The 22,023-nt window shown below is 41.7% G+C and overlaps 1 protein-coding gene and 1 long non-coding RNA gene across 3 annotated transcripts in view; both read right to left on the reverse strand.

The window, feature by feature from the left end:
- Nucleotides 1-18,730, reverse strand: part of LOC125709187 (potassium/sodium hyperpolarization-activated cyclic nucleotide-gated channel 2-like) — a 53,051-nt gene extending 34,321 nt beyond the window's left edge. The window contains exons 1-3 of one of the 2 annotated variants that reach the window (XM_048977371.1): nt 18,516-18,730; nt 15,468-16,637; nt 10,948-11,371 (exon numbers count right to left, since the gene is read on the reverse strand). In XM_048977371.1, coding sequence (XP_048833328.1) covers nt 10,948-11,371; nt 15,468-16,603 — 1,560 coding nt within the window. In that variant the 5' untranslated portion in view covers nt 16,604-16,637; nt 18,516-18,730. Of the gene's footprint in view, nt 1-10,947; nt 11,372-15,467; nt 16,765-18,515 lie in introns of those variants that run through there. The other variant, XM_048977370.1, reaches the window with a different exon arrangement.
- Nucleotides 18,731-19,032: 302 nt separating this feature from the next.
- Nucleotides 19,033-20,718, reverse strand: LOC125709357 (uncharacterized). Its single transcript, XR_007382683.1, has 2 exons — nt 20,494-20,718; nt 19,033-20,161 (listed from the first exon to the last, which is right to left on the reverse strand). It is a non-coding gene; the product is annotated as an uncharacterized LOC125709357 (long non-coding RNA).
- Nucleotides 20,719-22,023: the final 1,305 nt, after the last annotated feature.

A 22,023-nucleotide genomic window follows, 5' to 3' on the forward strand; every position in this document is an offset into this window, starting at 1 on the left:
AAAAGCAAAGGTGGACATCTTACCTATGAAAGCAAAGCTTTTGTCAAAAATACTTTTCTACTGCATGCTTGACTCGGCACAGTAAACAGTTCCAGCAGGAGGTCCCCTGGCGTGGACCCAGAGTTTAGCTTGTGTGTTCTTGAAGTCCCTGGCGAGACGGGAATGCCAGCAGCCTCCTCTCTTCCTCAAACAAAACATAAGGTAACTAAAAACTAGCTGTCTTGTAATACTGTAGGAGGCCCAGCTCACTTCCCCAGTAGGGAGAGTCCCTGGGGCTTAGCTTAGGAATATTGAATCTTATATTACATGGCTGCTTTTTAAACATACATCACTGCGAATCACTAAAGATTTACATGGATACTTCGTGAATCAGCAGCAGAGCAGGTTAATGCTGTTTCTGCAGAGTTTCTGTCTATGTGCGCAATAACAATCAGCATATTCTAATTATGATTTTATGCACGTTCTGATTTTCCTGAGTTTGACGTGTTCCTGGGTCAAAAAGGGAGGGGCTTGCATTTCACTTCTTTAACCAATCACAGTCTTCATCATATGACATCACCACTGTTTTTTTTTTTCATTTTCAAACTCAAGGTCTCCATCCAAATGCCTGGCCTTGGGTGGTGTGGTTTAGCCTCTGTGCTTCTGATCAAAAGGTTGCCCGTTAAAGCCTTATTATTATTATTATTATTATTATTATTATTATTAATTAATAAAGGCCCTTAAATTGCTCTATATAGCCTTTGCAGGTATGCATATTCTTCTGTTTTGTATCCTAACAAAAGGCCTACACAATAAAACAGTTACTTTACAAATCTGTGCACCTTGCCACTTAAGAGAAAACACTGGTTTTGATTAATGCGGTGATGTCATATGATAAAGACTGTGATTGGTTAAAGAAGTGAAAGGCCCCTCCCTTGGTGACCCAGGGACACATCAAACTAAGCAAAATCACATGTCCCTAATTCTACCATTTTCAAAGGTAATTCTTTCACCAAGCAAGAGAAAAATGTATATAACAAGCCATAGCTACCTGTTAATTTCAAAACAATGGAAATTACACCCATAAACCTGCTTTCCTCACCTCCGATCTGCCCTCCTACTGAGTTACTGAATGAGACTCATCTCACAGAAAACGGTACAGTTGATTAAAACAAAAAAATATGCGTGTACAAGCATATGTCACGATGTACAAAAATGGCTGGGTGATTTAGTAAAAAATGCAAACAAATTCATTAGTCGGAGATATTACAATATGAATAGTTACTGTATAAAGCTCGTTTGGAGTCTGGTTCGTTTTCCACCCTCCCATTGAAAAATCAGGGAATGGAGAGACTACTGAGAAGTTTTTAGTTCTTTGCTTGTTGGTAGAGGGTCATTCGAAGTGCTGAATATTGATGTGGCATGTTAATGAAGATAAATTAGGAGACTCCAAAAGTAATACGCAGACGTGAGTTGTGATTTCGATCTGGCTGCCTGCCGCTTTGCTGGTCCTTTTGAGGAGTGTCTGGAAACTAGCGTGTGGAAATGCTCGGTGAACCATAATGCTGCTGAGTATGCCTCGCAGGGTTTTCATTTACATTTTTAAACTGAGTTTTCAGACGGTCCCCATGCGACAAATCAAATCACGAGAAGCCCTCACATCTGCTCATGACAGCTCACCACGACTATACCCAACTTCGGGTCTGAAGGTTTTTCTACTGGGAGAAACCAATGAACTATAGGTGCTTTATATGTGTGACAAGTTAGACTCTCCTCTTTAACACTACTGCCCAAAAACTGCGGGTTAGGAGCGAGTGATGTGTTACTGTTGCCAGATCAGTTTGATTATAAGGTAATCCCACTGACTGTTGGATAGTAACATGCATTTGGTGTGTCTATTAAAAGGACATAGAAAACCACGTGGATCTCTGCAGTGATCTGCAGCAAGAGGCAGGGATTTTCAGAGATGCTCTGGGCTGTCATTAAAAAAGGACGCAACCTCCGTCGAGTGGCAGATGGGTGAAGCCACTTCTCTCTCGAGGAAGCCGCTCCCAGCCCTTCCCCGCAGAGCTGGTCACGCACACGCCGTTTCGGTGCCTAACGCAGTGCGACTCGCGGGGGAAGCTGTGATTCCGGCGAGGTGGAGCTACAGGCAGCTGCTGGGCTCAGAGCCTCCTATCTCTCTGTCAGGGTGGGTATGCACATGCACCCACAACTGACTGCGCAAGGAGTTATTTCACAGGGATACAAAAAATTACCCATAATGCCCAATACTATCCATCTGAAGCCGGAATCAGATCCAGTCATTTAATCATGTGAAAATTCAACTCTATTTGTTTTTCAGTCATTTTAACGAGATTATTCGTTTCACTTTATTTAGCAGTTTGTCGTCTTCCCTGAAACCACGACTACCAAGAAGCCAATATTCACATGTGAAAAACTGTGGTAACACTATACTTAAAGCAGTTATCATAATGCATTATAGATACCTTCATAATGCATTATAATGGTCAGTATAAGTCATTACAATGCATTATGGTAATTGGTAATTGTAGTGTATTATAGAGGAGAGCTTCGTAGAGCATTCATGACATGGCTATAATGTGATATGTCTTTTTAGAAATAGTTATAGCCGTGATTATAATACGTCATGAATGCATTATAATGTATTATGAGAGTATCAGTGCTTTAAGTAAAGTGTTACCAAAACGACATGCTACAAGTATCTGTGGCTCTTTGGCACTATAAACAAGCAGATCCTAGTAACTTGGTAAGAGTATACTATACTATACAAGTATACTATCGAAGTGGCCCATAATGGATTTATGTATTACCTCTATTATTACTTGCATGTTAAACGTTGCCAAATAAATGAAAATGTAAATAAATGCATAAGTTATATGAAATGCTGAAATCACTCTGGCACTCAGTCTTGTAGTCTGGTGAATGTCGGAGCCAATAACAAGGCCCCTTTCAAACCAGGATCCCTGCCAATAAAAAAGGTCATTATAAGAATTTTCCAGTGTAATTACACGCGGCTTTTTGGAAACGACTCTGAAATACTGCATTTTTAAGGAGCGATGGTGCTTTGCGAGCTTTTTTTCCCCCCTACGTTTCTCACACCATCTGAAATGGCCAAATATCCCTGTCATGGTGTTTTCGTCGGGAGGAGAGTGATAACACTGCACAGATTGAAGTGCCGGAAAACGCATTTTAAGCTGGTGATACGGCCTCACGCACTGCGGGCCCTGATTCATTATGGACATCCTGCTGCCTCGATAGCAAAGTAAGCAGGAAGCTTTCGATGCCCAGTGGACAGTAATTCCCGTAAGCCAGTGTTCCCCAGTCCGGTCCTCGGAGACCCACAGTCGGTCCATGTTTTTGCTCCCTCCCAGCTCCCTGCCAGACAGTCCACAGAACACACATGGACTGTGTGGCTCCCCGAAGACCTGACTGGGAAACACTACGATAAACAGCCAGACAAAGTCCATATTTTAGGCCTTAAATACTCCGTCATCCATCCTTCCTTTGTAATTAATGTGTAAAAGAAACTCTTTCTTTTCCCCTCGGCGGCACCCAGCCAGCTCACTCAATGAGCCTTTCGGTACGAGATCCTCTCCGTCAAGAACGGCTGATGTGATAATTAAGGGTCACATCTCACTCAAATTACCACTTTCTAATCAGCAGAATAATGGGCGCACTAAGTGAAATGCAAAACACAGACTGAGTTGACTTACCAGACGAGGGCTGAGGGGCCAAAATTTTAATTCCTTAAGCAGAGCTGGGAACTGCAGTGACTCAGACTGATTTGCTCCCCTTTGACCAGCCTCTATACGTGTAATCTCAGCTAATCTGACATAATTTGAGCATTTATTTCACATGATGGCACCTTCTTCTGTACCGCTGATGTTAAGTCGTTCATTTATGTGGCAACTGCTGTCAAGTAGCAAGTTTGCAGAATGCAACAGCTTATAATGAAAACACTGATATTGTAAGAGAAAATAGATCTTTATAATATGCTTTTCTTTATTACTTAGGGGGGGACACAGATCCCCATCTTTCAGGATTCATTATCAGTTTAATAATGGGAAGCTAACGCTCGCTGGCATTGGGTCGGTGCCATTTAAATATCTTACACACATAAATATCCCTCCTACCCTCCTAATATAAAACCGGCTTTTACAAACGTTCCCTGTTCCACCTTAATCTGTCATTAGCCCAGTTTGGTTTCCACACATTTGTCACTTATAATATGTCTTATAGGCGTCTGATACAAATAGTCTTTCTTATCAGAAATACTCTCCTTTATCAGATTTTTCCATATTGTGAAACAGGTATCATTGAAACTGACTACGACACTAACCATTAGCGACCACTTAAACATATATCCATCCATCCATTCATCCATCCATCCATCCATTTTCTATACCCGCTTGTCCTATTCAGGGTCATGGGGGATCCAGAGTCTATCTTGGAGACTGCTGGAAAAAGACAGGGAACAACCAAGGATGGGGTGTCACCCCATCACAGGGCACACTCACACACCAGTCACTCACACACCAGTCACTCACACACCAGTCACTCACACATCACATCGATTTGGTAACTCCAGCTCAGCAGACCTCTGGACTGTGTAGAGCATCCGGCTACTCAAAGGAAGCAGGTCTATCTAAATACACATTAATTTTTATTAAATTAACATTACACACTATAGCAACTCAACTCAATTAAAGGAAAAACCATCAGAATGATTCTTCTCCTGTCTGACACAATGTTTCTCTTAGTTTTTCAGTCCTTAATGCTTTCAACAGACTGTCATTAGGGCTGTAATGGCTCGTAGTGACATCCTTCTTACACCCCCGACAATACAATTGCATCCATGCACAGTGCATTTTTATGTTTCCCCGGCAATCGTCTAGCGATACTGTTTACTGTGTGACTGATTCTCCAGCTCAGCAGTGGAGCGTCACGCAAATCTCTGAACAACTGGAGGAGTCTCACCCATTATTCACTGCACAGAAGAAGCAGTAACTCAGTCAGCGGCATCACATCACTTCCAGGGAGTCGCTGTGGCAGTGGCTGGTACTCAGGGAGCTGGCAGATAACGCCTGATATGTACGCCACACCTCAAGCAGCACACAATGTCCATTTCAGCTTACTAACTCGGAAAGTAGCCTCGGTCCACATAGGTTGTTTCACTTGGTGAACAAAGATTAAAGAGAATTTTTACGCATGATTGTTGGTTGTATTAAGCAAAAAACAAAGCACATTAAGAGTTTAAAATTAGTGTATAGGAAAGATATTGATTTTTACCTTATTTTTGCAGTTACTGTAGGGCTCCTTGTTCAATTTCTCTGCTGTACTGTAAAATAATAAGGCCTAGGAAGGAGGGTCTGATACAATCAAACATCAAACTATCTTCTAACTGCTTGTGTTGGTCAGGGTCACCTGGAGTCTTTCCCAGACATCAGAAGACATGAGGTTGCAGTATGTCCGGGCCAGGATGCCAGTCCAGTGCAAGGAACATACACACACACTTAATCACGATCTATGGGTGATTTAGAGACGCCAAACAGTCTGACTGCATTTCTTTGGACAGCGGGAGGGACCCAGAGAACCCAGAAACAGAGCAGGGATTTGAACCCAAACCCACATGGTGCGAATCAACAGGGTTACCCACTGAATTCCACTCATTTTAAAGCAATTAATTGAAAGTATAATATACTGAATAACTACCCTGATTTAGCACGAAATATGGGATAAGCATGGATACTGAAAATAATAGAATTTGAATAAGGAAGAGCAAGAAATCAAAAGGATGTATTACATTTAAGCAGGATCCATTGCGACTGCAAAGGGCTCTCAACATTCATCACTTTAGTCATAATAAGAAAATCCTTTTATATCTTCCCAGACAATGGCCAACATTATCCATAAATCAAAGTTTATGAGAAGAAAGACAAAGGAAAAGAGATTAGATCCAGATCTGAGACTGGAGCTTACCGCACCCGCAGGCGTCCTGTGCGGGGTGCCTCGTGCCCCACCCTGCCTGGGATAAGCTCCAAGCCCCCCTGCGACCCAGTCAAGGATAATTACTTGGAAGATTGATGGATAAATTCCGCAGTCCTTGTTGCAAGGCTGCTGGTAAAATGTCATTTGGTTACTAAGCTTTCGCTAGCAATATGGTCCTCAATGATTAATCTATTAATATTGCATTTTCTGTACAATTAGCATGGAGGTTAATGACCTTGGCTTTTAGCCTTAATGGTCGAATCACTACTTATGAGTGAGAGTTCTGCTCCATGAAAGTATCTGGATTCACAAACAAGTAAAAAGGGAAGCGATCAAAGTGTCACCTAAGCCAGTGGTCCAAGGCCTTTTGATGTCCATGGACCGGTTTACGTCAACAAAATTTTCACAGACATCTAAAATGTCTTGGGGGGGGGGGGGGGGGTTTACCGGTGAAACCCCTAACCTAAGCAGCCGAAGCAATTCCATGTGGAAAATGGAAGATGAAGGTGGCCGTGTGAGTCATCCAAATAGTATGCTCTGCTATTCCACATCAGAGAGACTCCTTACAAACTTTTTCACCCCCACCAACGTATCTGTGGAGATTCTAGGCATTAACACACCCAGAGCCGCGTGAACCAGACTAAGGTCAGGAAATGGCCCCACTGTCTATCCCTATGGCCTCACTGCCACCCCCGACTCACTCCGACACACCCCCCGCTTCTCTGGGCCCTGGCTTAGCCAATCAGCTCTGGATTCACCTGATACTCCTCCTAGATTCAGCGCATCCAGGGGCGATGGGTGAACCGAACTTTCCTTAAGATCCAAAGTTGCCAAAATTGTCCTTGAAATTAACCATTAATTTACTCCCTTACGCTCCCTGAAAGACGGTCTACATTTTTGCTACTGGGAGAGCTGGGAGGAAGCAAAACCGTGGACGGTCTGTAGATCCCCAAGGACTGGGTTGGGAAACACTGCTCTGGATAGTCACTGCTGCCCCCAGCACATCCCACACCCACCCCAGCCACAAAAAAAAAGCCCAATTGGCAGAACGGCTTCTACATAATCGCTCTCATGGGTCCCGAACAAATACTGTAAAATGCATCCATACCTCCACATCTGCCTTTGTACAACAACCTCACTGCCTCTCATACATCATTTTCTGCCCACTCAACACTCCCACTCACTGATTTATTAACATGTACCCAGCAAATACACCCATATTTACACACACACACACACAAATATATATATATATCCATTTCGATCTGTTAACACCTAAAAATGGCATGTATGTGCACTGTCCATGTCTGTTTGTTTTTTCATATCATTAATGCTGCATGTCCCTCTAAATGGATGTCAAATTCTGATAAACATGCAGCGAAAAAGCACCAAACACAATCTCCACCAACCTGTTGGGGTGGTAATAAAGGTTTCTATTCCATTCTATTCTATTCTATTCTATTCTATTCCAGGCAGAAGTAACCACAGGATAAAGTAAGCAGACTGATAACAGTCCATATCTTTTCACAGCCACTAAGACCGACTTACAAAGTGGTCCCTCCGTCTTTCCACCTGCAAAGCTGATGAACCAAGACGTCACATGGGTTCAGCCCTGGGGTGGGAGGACGGGGCTATAAATTGTATATCCTTTGGGGGGAGGTGGGGCGTGTTTGGGCAAGAAGATGCACGCCTGAACCAGAGAAGCGCAGATGTGACGTGCAGGTGGGTGTGGACGGTAGGTAAGGGGCATTTAACCTGGAGGAAAAGGCCTTGGGATTTAATTAGAGTAACAGCCAGGAAAACACAAGTGGTCCTGACATCAGGCCCCAGCAAGGCGAAAGGGCTGAGGTAAATATATAAGATGAGACATGTGAGAGAAAATATATAAGTCAAGGCTGAGGTAAATATATAAGATGAGATACGTGAGAGAAAATATATAAGTCAAGGCTGAGGTAAATATATAAGATGAGATATGTGAGAGAATATATATAAGTCAAGGCTGAGGTAAATATATAAGATGAGATATGTGAGAGAAAATATATAAGTCAAGGCTGAGGTAAATATATAAGATGAGATATGTGAGAGAAAATATATAAGTCAAGGCTGAGGTAAATATAGGATGTATATTAAGGTCAAGGTGAATTTATATGTGCAATAAAGACCAAACTTACTGGATATATGTTATAATGCATGTCACTGCTGCCTAAATGAGCATTACTGGGGGACAACATAATATATTACAAAAGAATATATTTTGTTTAGAGAATAACATTACACAAATATCACCTTTCCGTCTATGATTCAGGAAAACAAAAAGGGGAAGTTAGAACGTTTCATTTTCCGAATTAATTAAAGTTAGAGGCCTTTTATTGTCATTACACCATGTATAACGAAACAGCTGCCCCTTCAGATAAAGCAACTCTGAGCTGTTAGTTAAGTTCTCCCCAAATGAGCTTGATTGGCTTAATGGCCTCCTCTTGTTGTTCTTATGTAACAAAACATGTAGTCATTTACAGTAAATGTAAAAAGCACTGCATATAAAAACTACTTCATAAAAAGTATATAGAAAGTAGTAATGTCAAATAAGATATGCTAATACAGTTAATAAGGTAACAATGCAGTATTACTATGCAACAAATGCAGTGTTGCTAAGCAGAGAAGTATCACTGATCATGCAAGCGTTGCACAACGAATTACCAATAATTTGAATATTGCACAGAGAATTACTAATAGTGTAATCTGGACACCCCCATCAGCCACCTTTACAGTTCATAAGCGGTGGTAAAGCCACCCCTGCGTTAAGGGTGTCCAAAGACAGCGCAGAAACAACATGCAAGCCTGTTTTCTGCAGCTGCCAAATGATACTTCCTGTTTCTTATATGCAAAGACATCATTTAAAATGACTTGAAACTAAAAAGGTGTTAATCTGAAGTGCTGTGGCCCACTATTAACACAGACAAACATTTGAGGATAGATGATTCTGTTCCCAATGGTTTGTTCAAAAATCTGCAGCATGCACACGCCTGATGATATCAATTATATCTTGTTCATGTACTGTAATGCTCCAGTGCCCAATGCTAAAATGAACAAGAAGGAAGAACAGGTGAATGGAAGATTAATCCCATTGAAAATGATAATTAACCAATAGTCTAAATGAGAATCTGAAAGCAGTGGATTGCAAGCAAAAAAATATAAGATACAAGCAGCATTTGCAGGCTTCAACACTGCAGATAACTACCTTGGCGATATGGCTGATCGCGTGTGCGTTGGCTGTTCTGTTGAGCCAATATACTTTTCAACAAACTGTACAGCTTTGGGACTTTATCAACAGAAGTACTGAGCCATCTGTCTGTAATCGCAAAGAGGAGAGATGACAAACAGGAACTTGCTAATGAACTTCAACAGCAGCATCAATATTTGAGTATAGTTTCACCACAAAGCAGTAAAATATACCAAGGTATTGCAGCAATATTACCTACAAATACAGTGGCAGAAAAAAATCAAAAGGCAAACAGATGTGGGATTTTAGTTTTAGGGCTGCAATGAATAATCATTAACTTAATTTAAAAGGGACTTCAATTACATTTTTCATCCTGGATTATTGTATTTCCGTAAACACTGTGGAATAGCACTTCTTATGAAAGTATAAAAATATCTGGCTACAAGTGAAGAAGATATTTAATCCTGCGTGGTTTGCAAACGAAGAGTGTAGAATCTTAAATCTTAAATCAATAACCTTAGGACTAATCAGTTATGATTTTGGCTAAACTTCTTTTGCGATTAACCATTATTCACTATACACTAGTGGCCAAAATTGTGGAAACACGTCCAATTTTTGAACTTTATTCAACTTTTTGCTCCAGTTACTTATACTTAATTGCCCAATGTATGATATTTGTACACATTCTTGTTTATGACTGGTTCGAAACATTACCGCCAATATTCATCTAGTAATTTTGAAAGCATAAAGCCCAAAATACTAGGTGTTTCCACAATTTTGGCCACTAATGTACTTAGGGTGCCCATAAGTTCATTTGGCAAAACAAAACAAATTCAAACAGGATGCAAATGAATGATCAACCAGGATGTGAATTCGAATAACGATGATGGGTTATTGAAAAGATGCACTCAGGACTTAAAAGGGAGACGCTTGGGTGCTCAGGTGCACGTGTCCGATTAGGCTGCTGGCTTCCTGAGCTCCGACCACAGATGTGTGTGAAAGGTCATCGAAACCTTCTCAGCTGATCCATCGGGCTCCTTATCCTAGCTGATAGTTCTACAGCCTTCAATCTGGCTAAGATTTTGCCTAAGTGGAGCTTCTAGGTCTGAGAAGGTAAACATGAAAACACTGAGAACAAGGTCACTCTGTGAACATATACCCTTTAGGTGTAAGACACATGCTGGACCTATGTGTGAATATCATTGATTGACAGTTTCGTATCAGTCGATGGACAGGATGGATCAGGAATACATATGTGTGGCAGTGTGTGGGGGGGTAGAATATACCTGCCGGGATCCTGTATCCCTTCTCATCGCATTTTTCTTGTACTTCGTTACTCTGTCTTTCAAGTCTCACAGTGCACAATCCTCTGACCACTGGCTACTCGCAAATGAGACCTTCAACAGGTATAAGTCAACCATCACAGGATACCTTCAGTTTACCGACAATAAATTTCCACTAATTATTTGAAACAGCACAATTTCTGTAACTTTCGATCATCGGTATATCCAACACAAACCCTCATCATTAATCAGTAGCTGTAACCCTTTTACATTTCTTTTATTCCTTAGCCACGAATCTCATTAAGCCGCGAAGTTTAATAACTGAATCAGGTCAAAAGTTTACCGTAATTTGGCATTACTTTTAAATAGCCTCTGCATGTTATCTATGACTTCAGCAGTATCTACCAGCATTCAGTACAGAAGCCTAATGCCTGCATGAAGCGGTTGACTTACTTCCTCCCATTGGTGGATGTAGCGAATGAGTCGGGAGAGTCGCAGGAGTCTCAGAAGACTGAGGATCTTGGTGAAGCGCACGATCCGCAGGGCGCGAGCCGTCTTATACACCTCAGAGTCGATGCCCTTCTCCACAATGAGAAAGATATAATCCACAGGGATGGAGGAGACAAAGTCCACCACAAACCACGTCTTCAGGTACTTCTTTTTGATCTTCTCCGGGTCAAGGATAATTTCTGTGTTGTCCTCGATGACAATGCCGGTGCGGAAGTTGAGCACCAGGTCCATGAGGAAGAAGGTGTCCGATACCACGTTGAAAATAATCCACGGTGTGGTGGTTTCGTCCTTGAAAAATGTGATGCCCACGGGAATGATGATTAAGTTGCCCACCATAAACATGAGCATTGTGAAATCCCAATAGAACCTGCAGATGCAGAGCATCAAGAATTACAAGAGTAAGAGAGTTAGATCAAAGAAGCATCTACCTACCTATCTATCTATCTATCTATCTATCTATCTATCTATCTATCTAGTTTGGGGGAGGAACTGTTCAAGCAACTTGCTTTAAATTCTAATTTTCATTCATTAATAAAACACAGACCAAGGAGGCAATGTCCTACGTAATTACTGTTTGCTAGTACTCTTACTGATGGAATGGTTCCTTCAGCACCCTTGTGAATGGTTTTATTATGCTGGAATAATAATAATTATAATAATAATGATTCACTTTAGGGGCTTCACTTTATAACAAGCACCTCTGGTCTTTCCTTTAGTTTCCTGTTATTTTCCAGCAACAAACATTAACAAAGTAACACCAATTCCTGCAGAAATGCTTAAACGCAATGTGAACACCGACTCTTCCGATGAATCCCAGCCCATCGCTAGTTACGCCCCTAAGATGCCTTTGTCTATATCAAGGAATTGTTTTAAAATTAGTCCCGGATAAAGCGTTATCCTTCTGAAATATGCAAGGTCAGCACAAGGGCATAGCCCACGATGGGAAGGGAATCCGAAACCATGACAGCGAAATTGATCGAGTCCAGCCAGCAGCAACTTCGAGACAAATAAAGCATTAAGGAGAATAACCGGCACATGACCTAACAGCCAGGACTGGGAGGCTTCTGAATGTCACAAGCTACAAATAAATAATCAAAGGTATGTCCTGTGTTCTGGCTTACTACCACATTAGAGCACTGTTCTTCACTTGATTTTAGGTGAGGGCCATGATTAGGGCTGCTGGGAGCCACCATTCACTTTTCAAAGCTGGCTAGCCAGATGTTCACTTGATTGTTGGTTAACTACGTAGCTGCAGATTATTGGGTGAGTTGTATGGCAACTAGATAAAAAAAATAATAATAATTACACAATTGTAAAAAAACAATAACTGATGGTCACGATAATTAATTCATTTTTTAATTATTAACAAGCTGCCACACTGGCCCCCGGGGGCTGCCAGTGGCTCGTGGGCCGCGCACTGAAGACCACTGTCTTACAGCAAAGATCGCTGGACAGGACTCTTATAATGTATCATTAAGCTTTAAGTATCATTAGATTGCCGGAATATTTAAGAATACGCCACCAGGGGTGCTGCTGAATCATTTCCTTATTGCTCTCGCATTGTGGCCAAATTGTACATTAAAGACGCCACAGTGAGTCAGACTAGGTGTATTAGATCCTTCCAATATAATTCAATAACAACAGGAACGACGTGTTCTTACCTCATGCTGGTTCGCAAACATAACACCTTGCCCAGACTTTAAGGTTGAACTTCAGACAGCCAGTTTTATATTAGATTTTAAGCTGTTCAATCTAATCATAGTAATAACAAGATATTACAATCACATTGACTTTTGTATCCCGATAAGAAGGCAGTCAAATTATAAGCTTTAAGGCTGGTGCGTAATTCCTTTAAGGAAAACACAGTTCATACATTTCACTTCAATTAATTATTATTGTTCTGCATTAACCACCAGGATCATTTCTTTTAAATAACTTCCTTACCTTATGCTTATTATTGCTCGATTTCTTTGCGAAACCGCCATACTTGTGCTATACAGCCATGGGACTAGTTTACTGAGAGTGATAAACATCCCTTGAAAGGTACATACAGAATAGCTATAAAGATTCAATGTAGCGCTACATGTGATCCAATCGTTTTGCTGTTTTCCAATGGCTGGATATTTTCTACAGACTGGGGACACTGTATACCCCCGTTTAAACATATCAGTCCTCATTTTAAACTGGATCTTTATACTGGATATATAATATGAGACCCACAAAACAATACAAGAATAGCTTCATATAGCAAGAACAGGCAACTTCTTCTTGCTTCGTTAAATCTCTTCATGTGAAAGATCACTCAGAGAACAATGTCACTGGCCATTTGTTAAGCATGAAACCTGATCAATCAGGCTTTAGCTGAAACAAAGTCATTTATGGCATCCCGGAACGGGCCGGTGGAGAGCTGTCTGTGGTGCTGAAAGATTACAGCATGAAAAATGCACGGCGCTCGCTGCTAAAAGCCTGTGACGAGAAGTGAGCCGATATCACTTTGATCAAATGTTAAGCCTTGAGTTCTGCTTCGAGGTCCCGTAAAGTGAAGCTTACTGTGCGGAGCGCCGGAGTACTGCGTGGTGGAACTGAGAAGCCAGACATCAAGATTGCTGGATAAATAACATTTAACGAAAAGATCAGTACTAAAATCGAGGGTGTTCCCTTTATTTCTCGTGTTTTGTTTTCGGTTTTGATGCTCTGTATTACGCTAATATGGAGTTTGAGAGTAATATTGTTGTAAATATTCATAAACACAAGAACAGTAATGAGAGATGCCTTCTCCATCACAATAATTATAGTCATAAACACTGCAAGGACATATCGTATATCATAATAATAATAATAATAATAATAATAATAATAATAATAATAATAATAATAAATCGTATGTTGGTCAAAGCACTACAAGCGTAGGGTAGAGCATGTAAGGAATGCAATAATATAATGTATAATTAAATCCAGTGGACAGAAAGCCAATAGATGTATCCACTTATCAGCTATTTAAGCAGATCCACAGAAAAGCGACAAAGGTCTTATTGACATAGACAGGAGCCGAAAAACTACAGCCAATTTAACGCGACGTATCCTTTGGGAACTATAAAGCAGCCAAATCTAAAAGCAATAAGCTGCCAAAAGTGTTAAGTGGCCGTCAGGGATATATGGGGAAAATACGACCTTCGGTAATTTGTTCTTCTATGGAAACAAAGGCCAAATGGATGGTGCTAAAGTTTACCCCGTGCACAACCTGTAAATTTTAAATGTAGGTGAAATTAAAGATAGTCAAGGAAGAAAATGTCTGTTTAGGCCAAGCGTGCAGTCGACATCTCCACGTTTGAGCGTCAAGGTGACTTTACAAAACGTGTACAGGCGATTTCCGCTATTTAAGCAGCTCTAACACATACATTTAAGACGCTGTTTTCCAACCGGAATAAACAAGTCAGGCAAGTTCAGCTATACCTGTCCCGGGATACCAAAATGATTTACCTAACACTGTTTGTTTAAAAACAAATGTATACAGCCAAAATATTTGCTTGACAAAGTCGTTGAAGGAAACATAGTGGTCATTGGCTGTAATTTATAACTAGTACATACCAAAGGTAATAAATGCATTGGCAAATTCTAAAATTATATAGTTATAGCATAAAACAAAAGCATATGTCCAAGTTGGCGGCTAGTCCGCAATATTATGAATTAAGCCGTAAAGGTACAAGGTGTCAAGTGAGGACGAAAGTACAGAACGGCAACACCAACTTAAATCTTTCGCCTATAAATAGCAGGCTTCTATATTAATGCTCATTCTTCAGCGGCATGCACACTCCATGTTATATGACAAATTAAATAGCAGATTCAGTGGAGGCCTAATTGTTTTATATGCGATGAGCTTGTAAACGCGACCATCCATGAACAAATACTTGATACTTGATAAAAAGCCAGGAGGCGGTCTTCATGTGACAGGCCTACACTGGGAGTGTAAAGGTGTAAGCGATATGCGAGTCTGCCTGCTAAATATAAATTTTCTTCTGGCTGCCATTCTGCATTGTGCAATTAATACGCTTAACTATAATTATTATTAGTAAGTTTTTGTTTCTTTCCATTATTTTATTTATTTACTTTTGCCTATAAGGTATACTAGTAAAGTAACTAAGATTAATGTACAGTCAAGCTCATTTGACGATACATTTACCTCACCATTACTTCGAATGGGGCTTTATTCATGACCTTAAGTCCGTGACTCTTCTCCACTATGTTAAGAACAGATCTAATGGTCACAGTTATTCCTGTCTGTTCTCAGGCGACACATCAAAGTTATATGGACGGAACTTACTGGTAAATAATTACAATAAAGCAGTGTATATACTTTCATATGCTCTATTATCATTCAAATGTGTTATATACTGCTCCAGATGATCGTAAAATGCCGTTAACATGTGGTGTAGGTTGGTAACCCGTTTTAACTCAGCCATTACCTGAAATCACTGTATGGGTGGATAATCCAGTTGCCTGCCGATTTAACTCGCTCCTGTTCTCTTTCTACCGCTTTTTGGCTCCCAAACATACGCAAGGAGAATTTATTAACTCCCGGCTGCAGCATGGAGCTGAACTGGCGCTGCATGAACGTCTGGTTGTCCCGCAGCTCCCCATCCTCCGGCAGGATCTGCGGTCCATCCTCAGATTTAAGGAATGTCACTGAATTCCGGGTCTGCTGGTTCTGGGTCTGACCGGCGCCCAGCACAGAGGAGGATGATTTCCTGCTGGGCGCATTGGAGAAGGAAACTCGGGAGTCCTTCTTTTCGACGACACCGGCGGCACCGGGGTTCGCCGTCTCGCCCCCCTGCCCCTGTGCCAATGAGCCGGCAGGGGTGGTCGAGCCGTCCATACTGGCGGTTGTAGAATTGCAGCCGCTCCGCCTTTTCCCGTCCTCGGCTCCAGTTATCCCCGCACCCTGCTTCTCCTGTTTAGAGACTATTGAAGACAGGCTCCCTTTAGAGGACGGATCTCTCCTGCAGTCGCCGTTTGTGTTGCATTTCATGCCTGTGACGGTAGCCGTGGCGTCGCTACCTCCACCTGCCGAGCCAGTGGCCACGCCGCTCGCCGCTACCCCTGTCGCCGCGTCCCCTTCGCCCCCTTCCTTTGAAGCGCCGCGACCATCAGCATCCTCCTGAGCAGCCACGGCCGAGATCGTGGTGCCTGTGGCAGCAGAAGGCGCAGACTGCTCGCCTTGCGAGGGGCAGGGCTGCTCGCTGCTGTTTGAGCGCTTGCATGTCACTGACGCGGCTCCCCCTCCCGGCGTAAGATCCTTGATCTTCACACCACAGCCGCCGCTTACACCAGTCCGACCTACACGCTGTTGCTGGACTTTTAGCTCCGCCTCGCTGTCTGCTGCTGCTGCTGCTGCTTCCTCCTGGACGGCGGTGCTGTCTGCGCTGTGCTTCGATCCCGGGCGCGGCTGGGCGGACACGCTCTCCGCGCCGCCCCTAACATCCAGCCCGGTCTGGCGGCTCGCAGCCGAGCACGCAGCCGCGTTGCTATGGCTGCCATCGCCGCCGCTCGCTTTGCTTTTCATGACCTCGGTAGATCCCCCAGAAACCGCTCCTTTGTCCATGGCATCGGGAAGATTAACATTTGCCTTCGTTCATCTTTGGGAGGCAGAATATGCAGGCAAAGACACAGAGAGTGAGAGAATGAACACGGGAAGCAAAACAGGTGATTGTCCTGCAAACCGGGGCGTTCATGCTGGGCGCGTTCTGGTAAAACTGCGCCGCGTCTCACACGTCCGAGCCGCCTCACACTGCACGGCTATGCTTGCAATATAGGCACACTGTAGGAAAATAATTATTCGCTAATGAATATGAGGAAATAGTACCAGCGATACTCATTTAAAAAGAATGATATGGGGTCTGTTTATTGTTCCCATGTATTGTTATTTTTATATACAATAGCACTAGTGACTTGTATACATGTATACTTCATTATTCTTTGAAGAATAAGCCATGATTTTGAAATGGATAAACACAGCGCCATTGAGCGTAATTTTATTGATAACACAAAATGCGGAGCATCATTCTGGCATTTTACGCCCCAAAAACCGACACATTAATTAATGCTGTAACGATTAAAACATGTTGAATCCAGCTTGAAGATACTAAGTTTCATGTGACCGTTCGCTCGGATCATCGGCTTATTAACTGGCGTCCTCTAGTGTTGAAACCTGAAAGTTTACTACCACGCTGTCAAAACTACGTCTGCTGAATGACAATTTTATTGCGCGGTATAGTCTTTAAATTAGGGAGGAAAGGTCCTTCGTGGAGCCTCACACCTTTATGGTGGTAAGTCCGAATCCTGCCTAAGATGTCAGTGTGAGAATTTTGCATTTCCTCATTATGCTATATGGATTTCTTCATATAGCTTGGCTACCGGTTGTCTCTAAATTACCCACTGAGTGATAGTGTGTATGTGGTCTGTGATGGACCACCATCCTGTCCAGGGTGCCTGGGATTGACTCCAAGTGACCCAAACCAGAATTAGCAATTAGACGATGGATGGATATTTCAAAAATAATGTTTAGATTTTATAGTATTTTTACTGATGACATAAATATAGAAACGATTAACGTCTTTGCTAAAACCAAATAGGCCTATCTAAATATCTCCATTGCTGCCTAATTAGTCATATTAAGTGCTACCATGTTTTAAATATCTGATGTCCAGTAACTGTGTAACAGCATGTGATGAAGGTGTATTCATGTCTGTCCTTTTCATTGGTTTCATTGGTGATGTCAGAGGTGTTTTGACAGCAGTCATGCTGATGCATTTCAAACAGCCTTGACCATATAAGCACTATAATCATGGCATGGATGACAGTCTAGGTGATGCAAACTTGTTGGTTCTAACTAGCTACTTGCACGAGGCTCAAATGCAACAAAGGGCTGTTGAGTAAAACAACATTGCAAGGTGCTTTTGTGCTTGTGACGTCTCACACGAATGAGCTGACCTGTGTACACTGTACTTGGGAAGGGATGATTTTTGGGGAATGGAATGTAAGTCCGTTAGACCTAGTATTTGTAATATTATACGTGTAACGGTGCTGATGATTTCAGGTACAAACGGTACCATTTTTAGGACAGTATTATGTGTAATAGTAAATTTTGTAATGAAAACCAAAAGTAGAAGCAGACACACAGTGTCTGCTATGGGAAGTACTTTTATTGATATAAGACATTATAAGTCAATATAAGTCATTGACCTATCTGTATTTCCTGGGACAATGTGGAGGAAGGATCCAGCCAACAGGTGATTACGGATATGCTCAAGTCAATGACATAAAATGAGGTAAGCCGCCCCACTAATCCCAGGGTGATTAAAAAATAAAAATAACAACAATTCAAAAATATTCCCGTGCCGGATTTCATGCATGATACATAAAAAATGTAAACACAGAAAAAGGTATAAAAATAAAAAAATCCAAATTATTCACACATGCAAAGAGCAGGGATTCTCCAGTACTGCCAGACTTACCTTGAAAAAGGCAGACTGTACCAATGACATTGAAAGGTTGCACAATCTCAGTTAACTTCGCATAGCTGGGCCACGGGACGTCAGCTAAAGCAGCACCTCAGGTCGCCGAGGGAGTCATTTCTGTCTGCCTTCCGTTGTGTTGTTGGGCTCTTCATCCCTATTTTTAGCGCTACGCTATTTGGAAAGTCGGAGAGGCTGAAAGCCAGACAGCCTGTTCTGCTCTGACTGCTACTTTCACTTCCTGGTGTGACACACTAAAGCATGATGCTCACACTTATTTGCATAAAAGGCAGAGTTCCAAAAAAAGGCGGGTAAATAAATATTTTTGGATGGATATCAAGTGGGATCCCATTAACCCTAGGATGCATGAGTCATATGACCCTACACTCTTCCATAAGTGGGTCATTTTTGACCCACTTATAAAAATCAATGTGTTTCATGCCATTTTTTGACATTTTGGTTACGAATAATGAATTGTACTATAGTCTGTATTACTTTCTGGACCACACAAGAATGATTTCATGTTTGAAATTTTATTATTTTCCACTTTATTACAGATTTTAAACATTTTGATAATTAAAAAACTAATACTGCACAGAACAGCAACAGAACAATGTGAACATTCATTATGTGTATGTGGGTAAATGTCCGGTCATTGACAGTTCCTTTCTCTTTTCTATTCTCTTGCAGGTAAGTGTCGGTGTTTGCTGAAGCTTTTGATGTGATAGTCCCTGTTTTGCCTTCTTGTCTCCTCACTGCATGCAGTTGTGACAGACTACCTGTTTCTGGCTGTGATCATTGCACACAGGCACATTGCACTTCCCACTCCTATTGCTGACTTTGCGATCTTTATTACTTGGGCAGATCTGACACCTCTTTCTCTTCTGTTGGCCCTGTGTGCTTCTGTCCTGTGGCTGGGTTGTGGCTTTTGTCACCCCACACCTTCCCATTGCTTCAATGATCGGGGTTTGCAGTTGTGGGCAGCCTTCCAGTCGACTCCTCATGTGTGGTGTGATAAGTTCCCTTGAGAGCTCTTTGAGCAAGAGTCGTCGTGCATTGGTGATACCTCTGTTGAATTCAGGGTGCTGAGTCGTGAAAAAGGTGTAGGCATTTAGGGTGGCGATGTCAAGGATGTTGTACCACAGCACCATGGGCCACCTCTGTGTTTGTCGCTTGCAGGTGTAGGTGCCAACCATCTGGTCCATGGTGTCAACACCTCCTTTGGTCTTGTTATAGAAGGTCATAGCTGGCCATGGTAATGCTGCCATTGAATCCAAACTGTACTGTGAACCTCCCTGGACTTAGAAGCCTTCATCAGAGGAGGGATGTCTGGCTTGTTCTGTCGTAGAGTCCCCACAATAGTGAGATCCATTTCCAGGAGATGCTGCGCATGCTGCACACTGGTGAAAAAGTTATCTGTGGTGATGTTGCGACCTGTGTTTCTGAATCTACTGCACAACTGCCGGACAATGTTGTCTCCCAGATTCTTCTGAACTTCTTCCCCTGGTTGTCTCCCTGTGTAAACCATCCCATCTATTGCATATGGGATGCGTGCATCACAAACCCAGAAGATCTTTAGGCCATACTTGGTGGGCTTGTTTGGCATCTGGATGACCATATCTCCTGTAAACCTAGCAGTCATGACACTAGATGAGGAAACATAAAAGGAAGAGAATGTTTTGAATGACAATCAATATGTAGCTATGTAAATAAATGCACACATGCACATTCTCTCTCTCTCTTTCTCACACACACACACTCTCTCCTCAAACCCCACCCATACACACACTCACACAATACATATGTACAGTAATGATACCTAGCTTAGTTAGCTAGCAAGTGTTAGCTAACTATAAAGTAGGATAATTTGATAATACCTAATAACAACAATAATAATAATCCTTCACATAATATTCATGAATGTGTAAGTATGGTGAAATATATATTTTTTTTTCTGAGATAAAAAAATAATACTTACATGTATCAGGTCTTGCTGTGGAAAATAATCTTCCTGAACGGTGACACTTCTAACATAGGGTGTGTGGTCCACAGTAAATGTATCCTTGACAGCCACAATTGATAAGAAGCACAGGTTCCCAAGAAATTGTATGGGAAATGCATGTGGGTCATTTTTGACCCACTTATGGAAGCTTGGGGTAGTAATACAAATATTACAATTTCTTAAAAAGTATAAGAGGTAACTTAAAAATTTTAATGACATGATATCAAAAACATGTCATTTCAGGAATACCTGGAATATGAAAAGATAAAAACTTTTCATTACAAAGATACTGCAAGAAAACAACCTCACCGGGTCATTTTTGACCCACTTGTGCATCCTAGGGTTAATGCATTTATCTAGGCTGTGTCTCAGTATTTAACATTCGCTGTTAAATATACACTCAGTTCCTACTTTAATAAGTAGCTACAACTGTGTAGGACCCAATTATGCCCCCTAAATTGCTTTGAAGTTAGACAAGTTGGGAATTCAGAGAAGCCTTTCTGCACAGCTCTGTGTACAGTATTTTTTGCACTTGTTGCCTTTGTGGAAGTGATTTTTAAAGCTGAAGTATAACTGTCTGACTGTTCTCTTCTGACCTCTTTTATTAAATAAGCGTTTCTGGCCACAGTTCTCTGTAAACTATAGACATTGTGATGTGTGTATATCCCAGGAGGGTGGCTGCATTTGAGATGCTGGATCCACGTCTGGCATGAACAATCACACCGCATTCAAATGCACTTAGATCAGGCGTCTTAGTCATTCCAATGGATTGACTAACTGCAAGAGAACCACCAGCCGCGTCTCTGTGGTGCACGTATTCAGTGATTTTCTTTTCGGAGGAGCAGGTTGTTCGCATTAGCAAGTAGGTTTACCTAATAAACTGGCCGCTGAGTGTATATCTAGCGCCTATAGAGAAGTGAGTCATATGTGCCTTGTAATGAGCCAAGGATTTTACGCACAATTTACAATTACAGTTTACACAACCTGTTCCCCATTTTCAGCATGATGAGAAACAGGGTGCCAAACCGAAAGGATCATTAGTAAAGTTTGCAGTGAGTTAATCCCTTTGTATAACAAACCTGACATATTGTATATGCGCACATGGACAAAATATTTTATGAAATAACTGATTCATAACATTAGGGAATGTCAAATTATGTTAAAACACTCTTTTCAAAAATAACACTGGATGCAAGCAGTTGCTATCAATAATTATGCAGTAAGTCAGATAAAATTGATGCACAATTTGCTTCAAACGCTCTGCCTCTAATTTTTTTACCAACAAGACGAAGAATGAGAGCTGAGGTAAAATATAGGTGTGAAATACAATGGAATATCCCCTGCAGCAAGTCAGTCGTTAAGGTAATTAATGGCCCCACAAAATGCTCAGGACAGGCTATCCTAGTAGATGGGGGGCATTTTCGGGGAAATCACAGGGTTCAAAAAAAGTCACCAGTAACGAGTTTTAAAAATATAAAGAGCAGAATAGATGAGAGGTGAGGTAAG

Source organism: Brienomyrus brachyistius, chromosome 15 (assembly GCF_023856365.1).
Source record: "Brienomyrus brachyistius isolate T26 chromosome 15, BBRACH_0.4, whole genome shotgun sequence".
Taxonomy (NCBI): Eukaryota; Metazoa; Chordata; class Actinopteri; order Osteoglossiformes; family Mormyridae; genus Brienomyrus; species Brienomyrus brachyistius.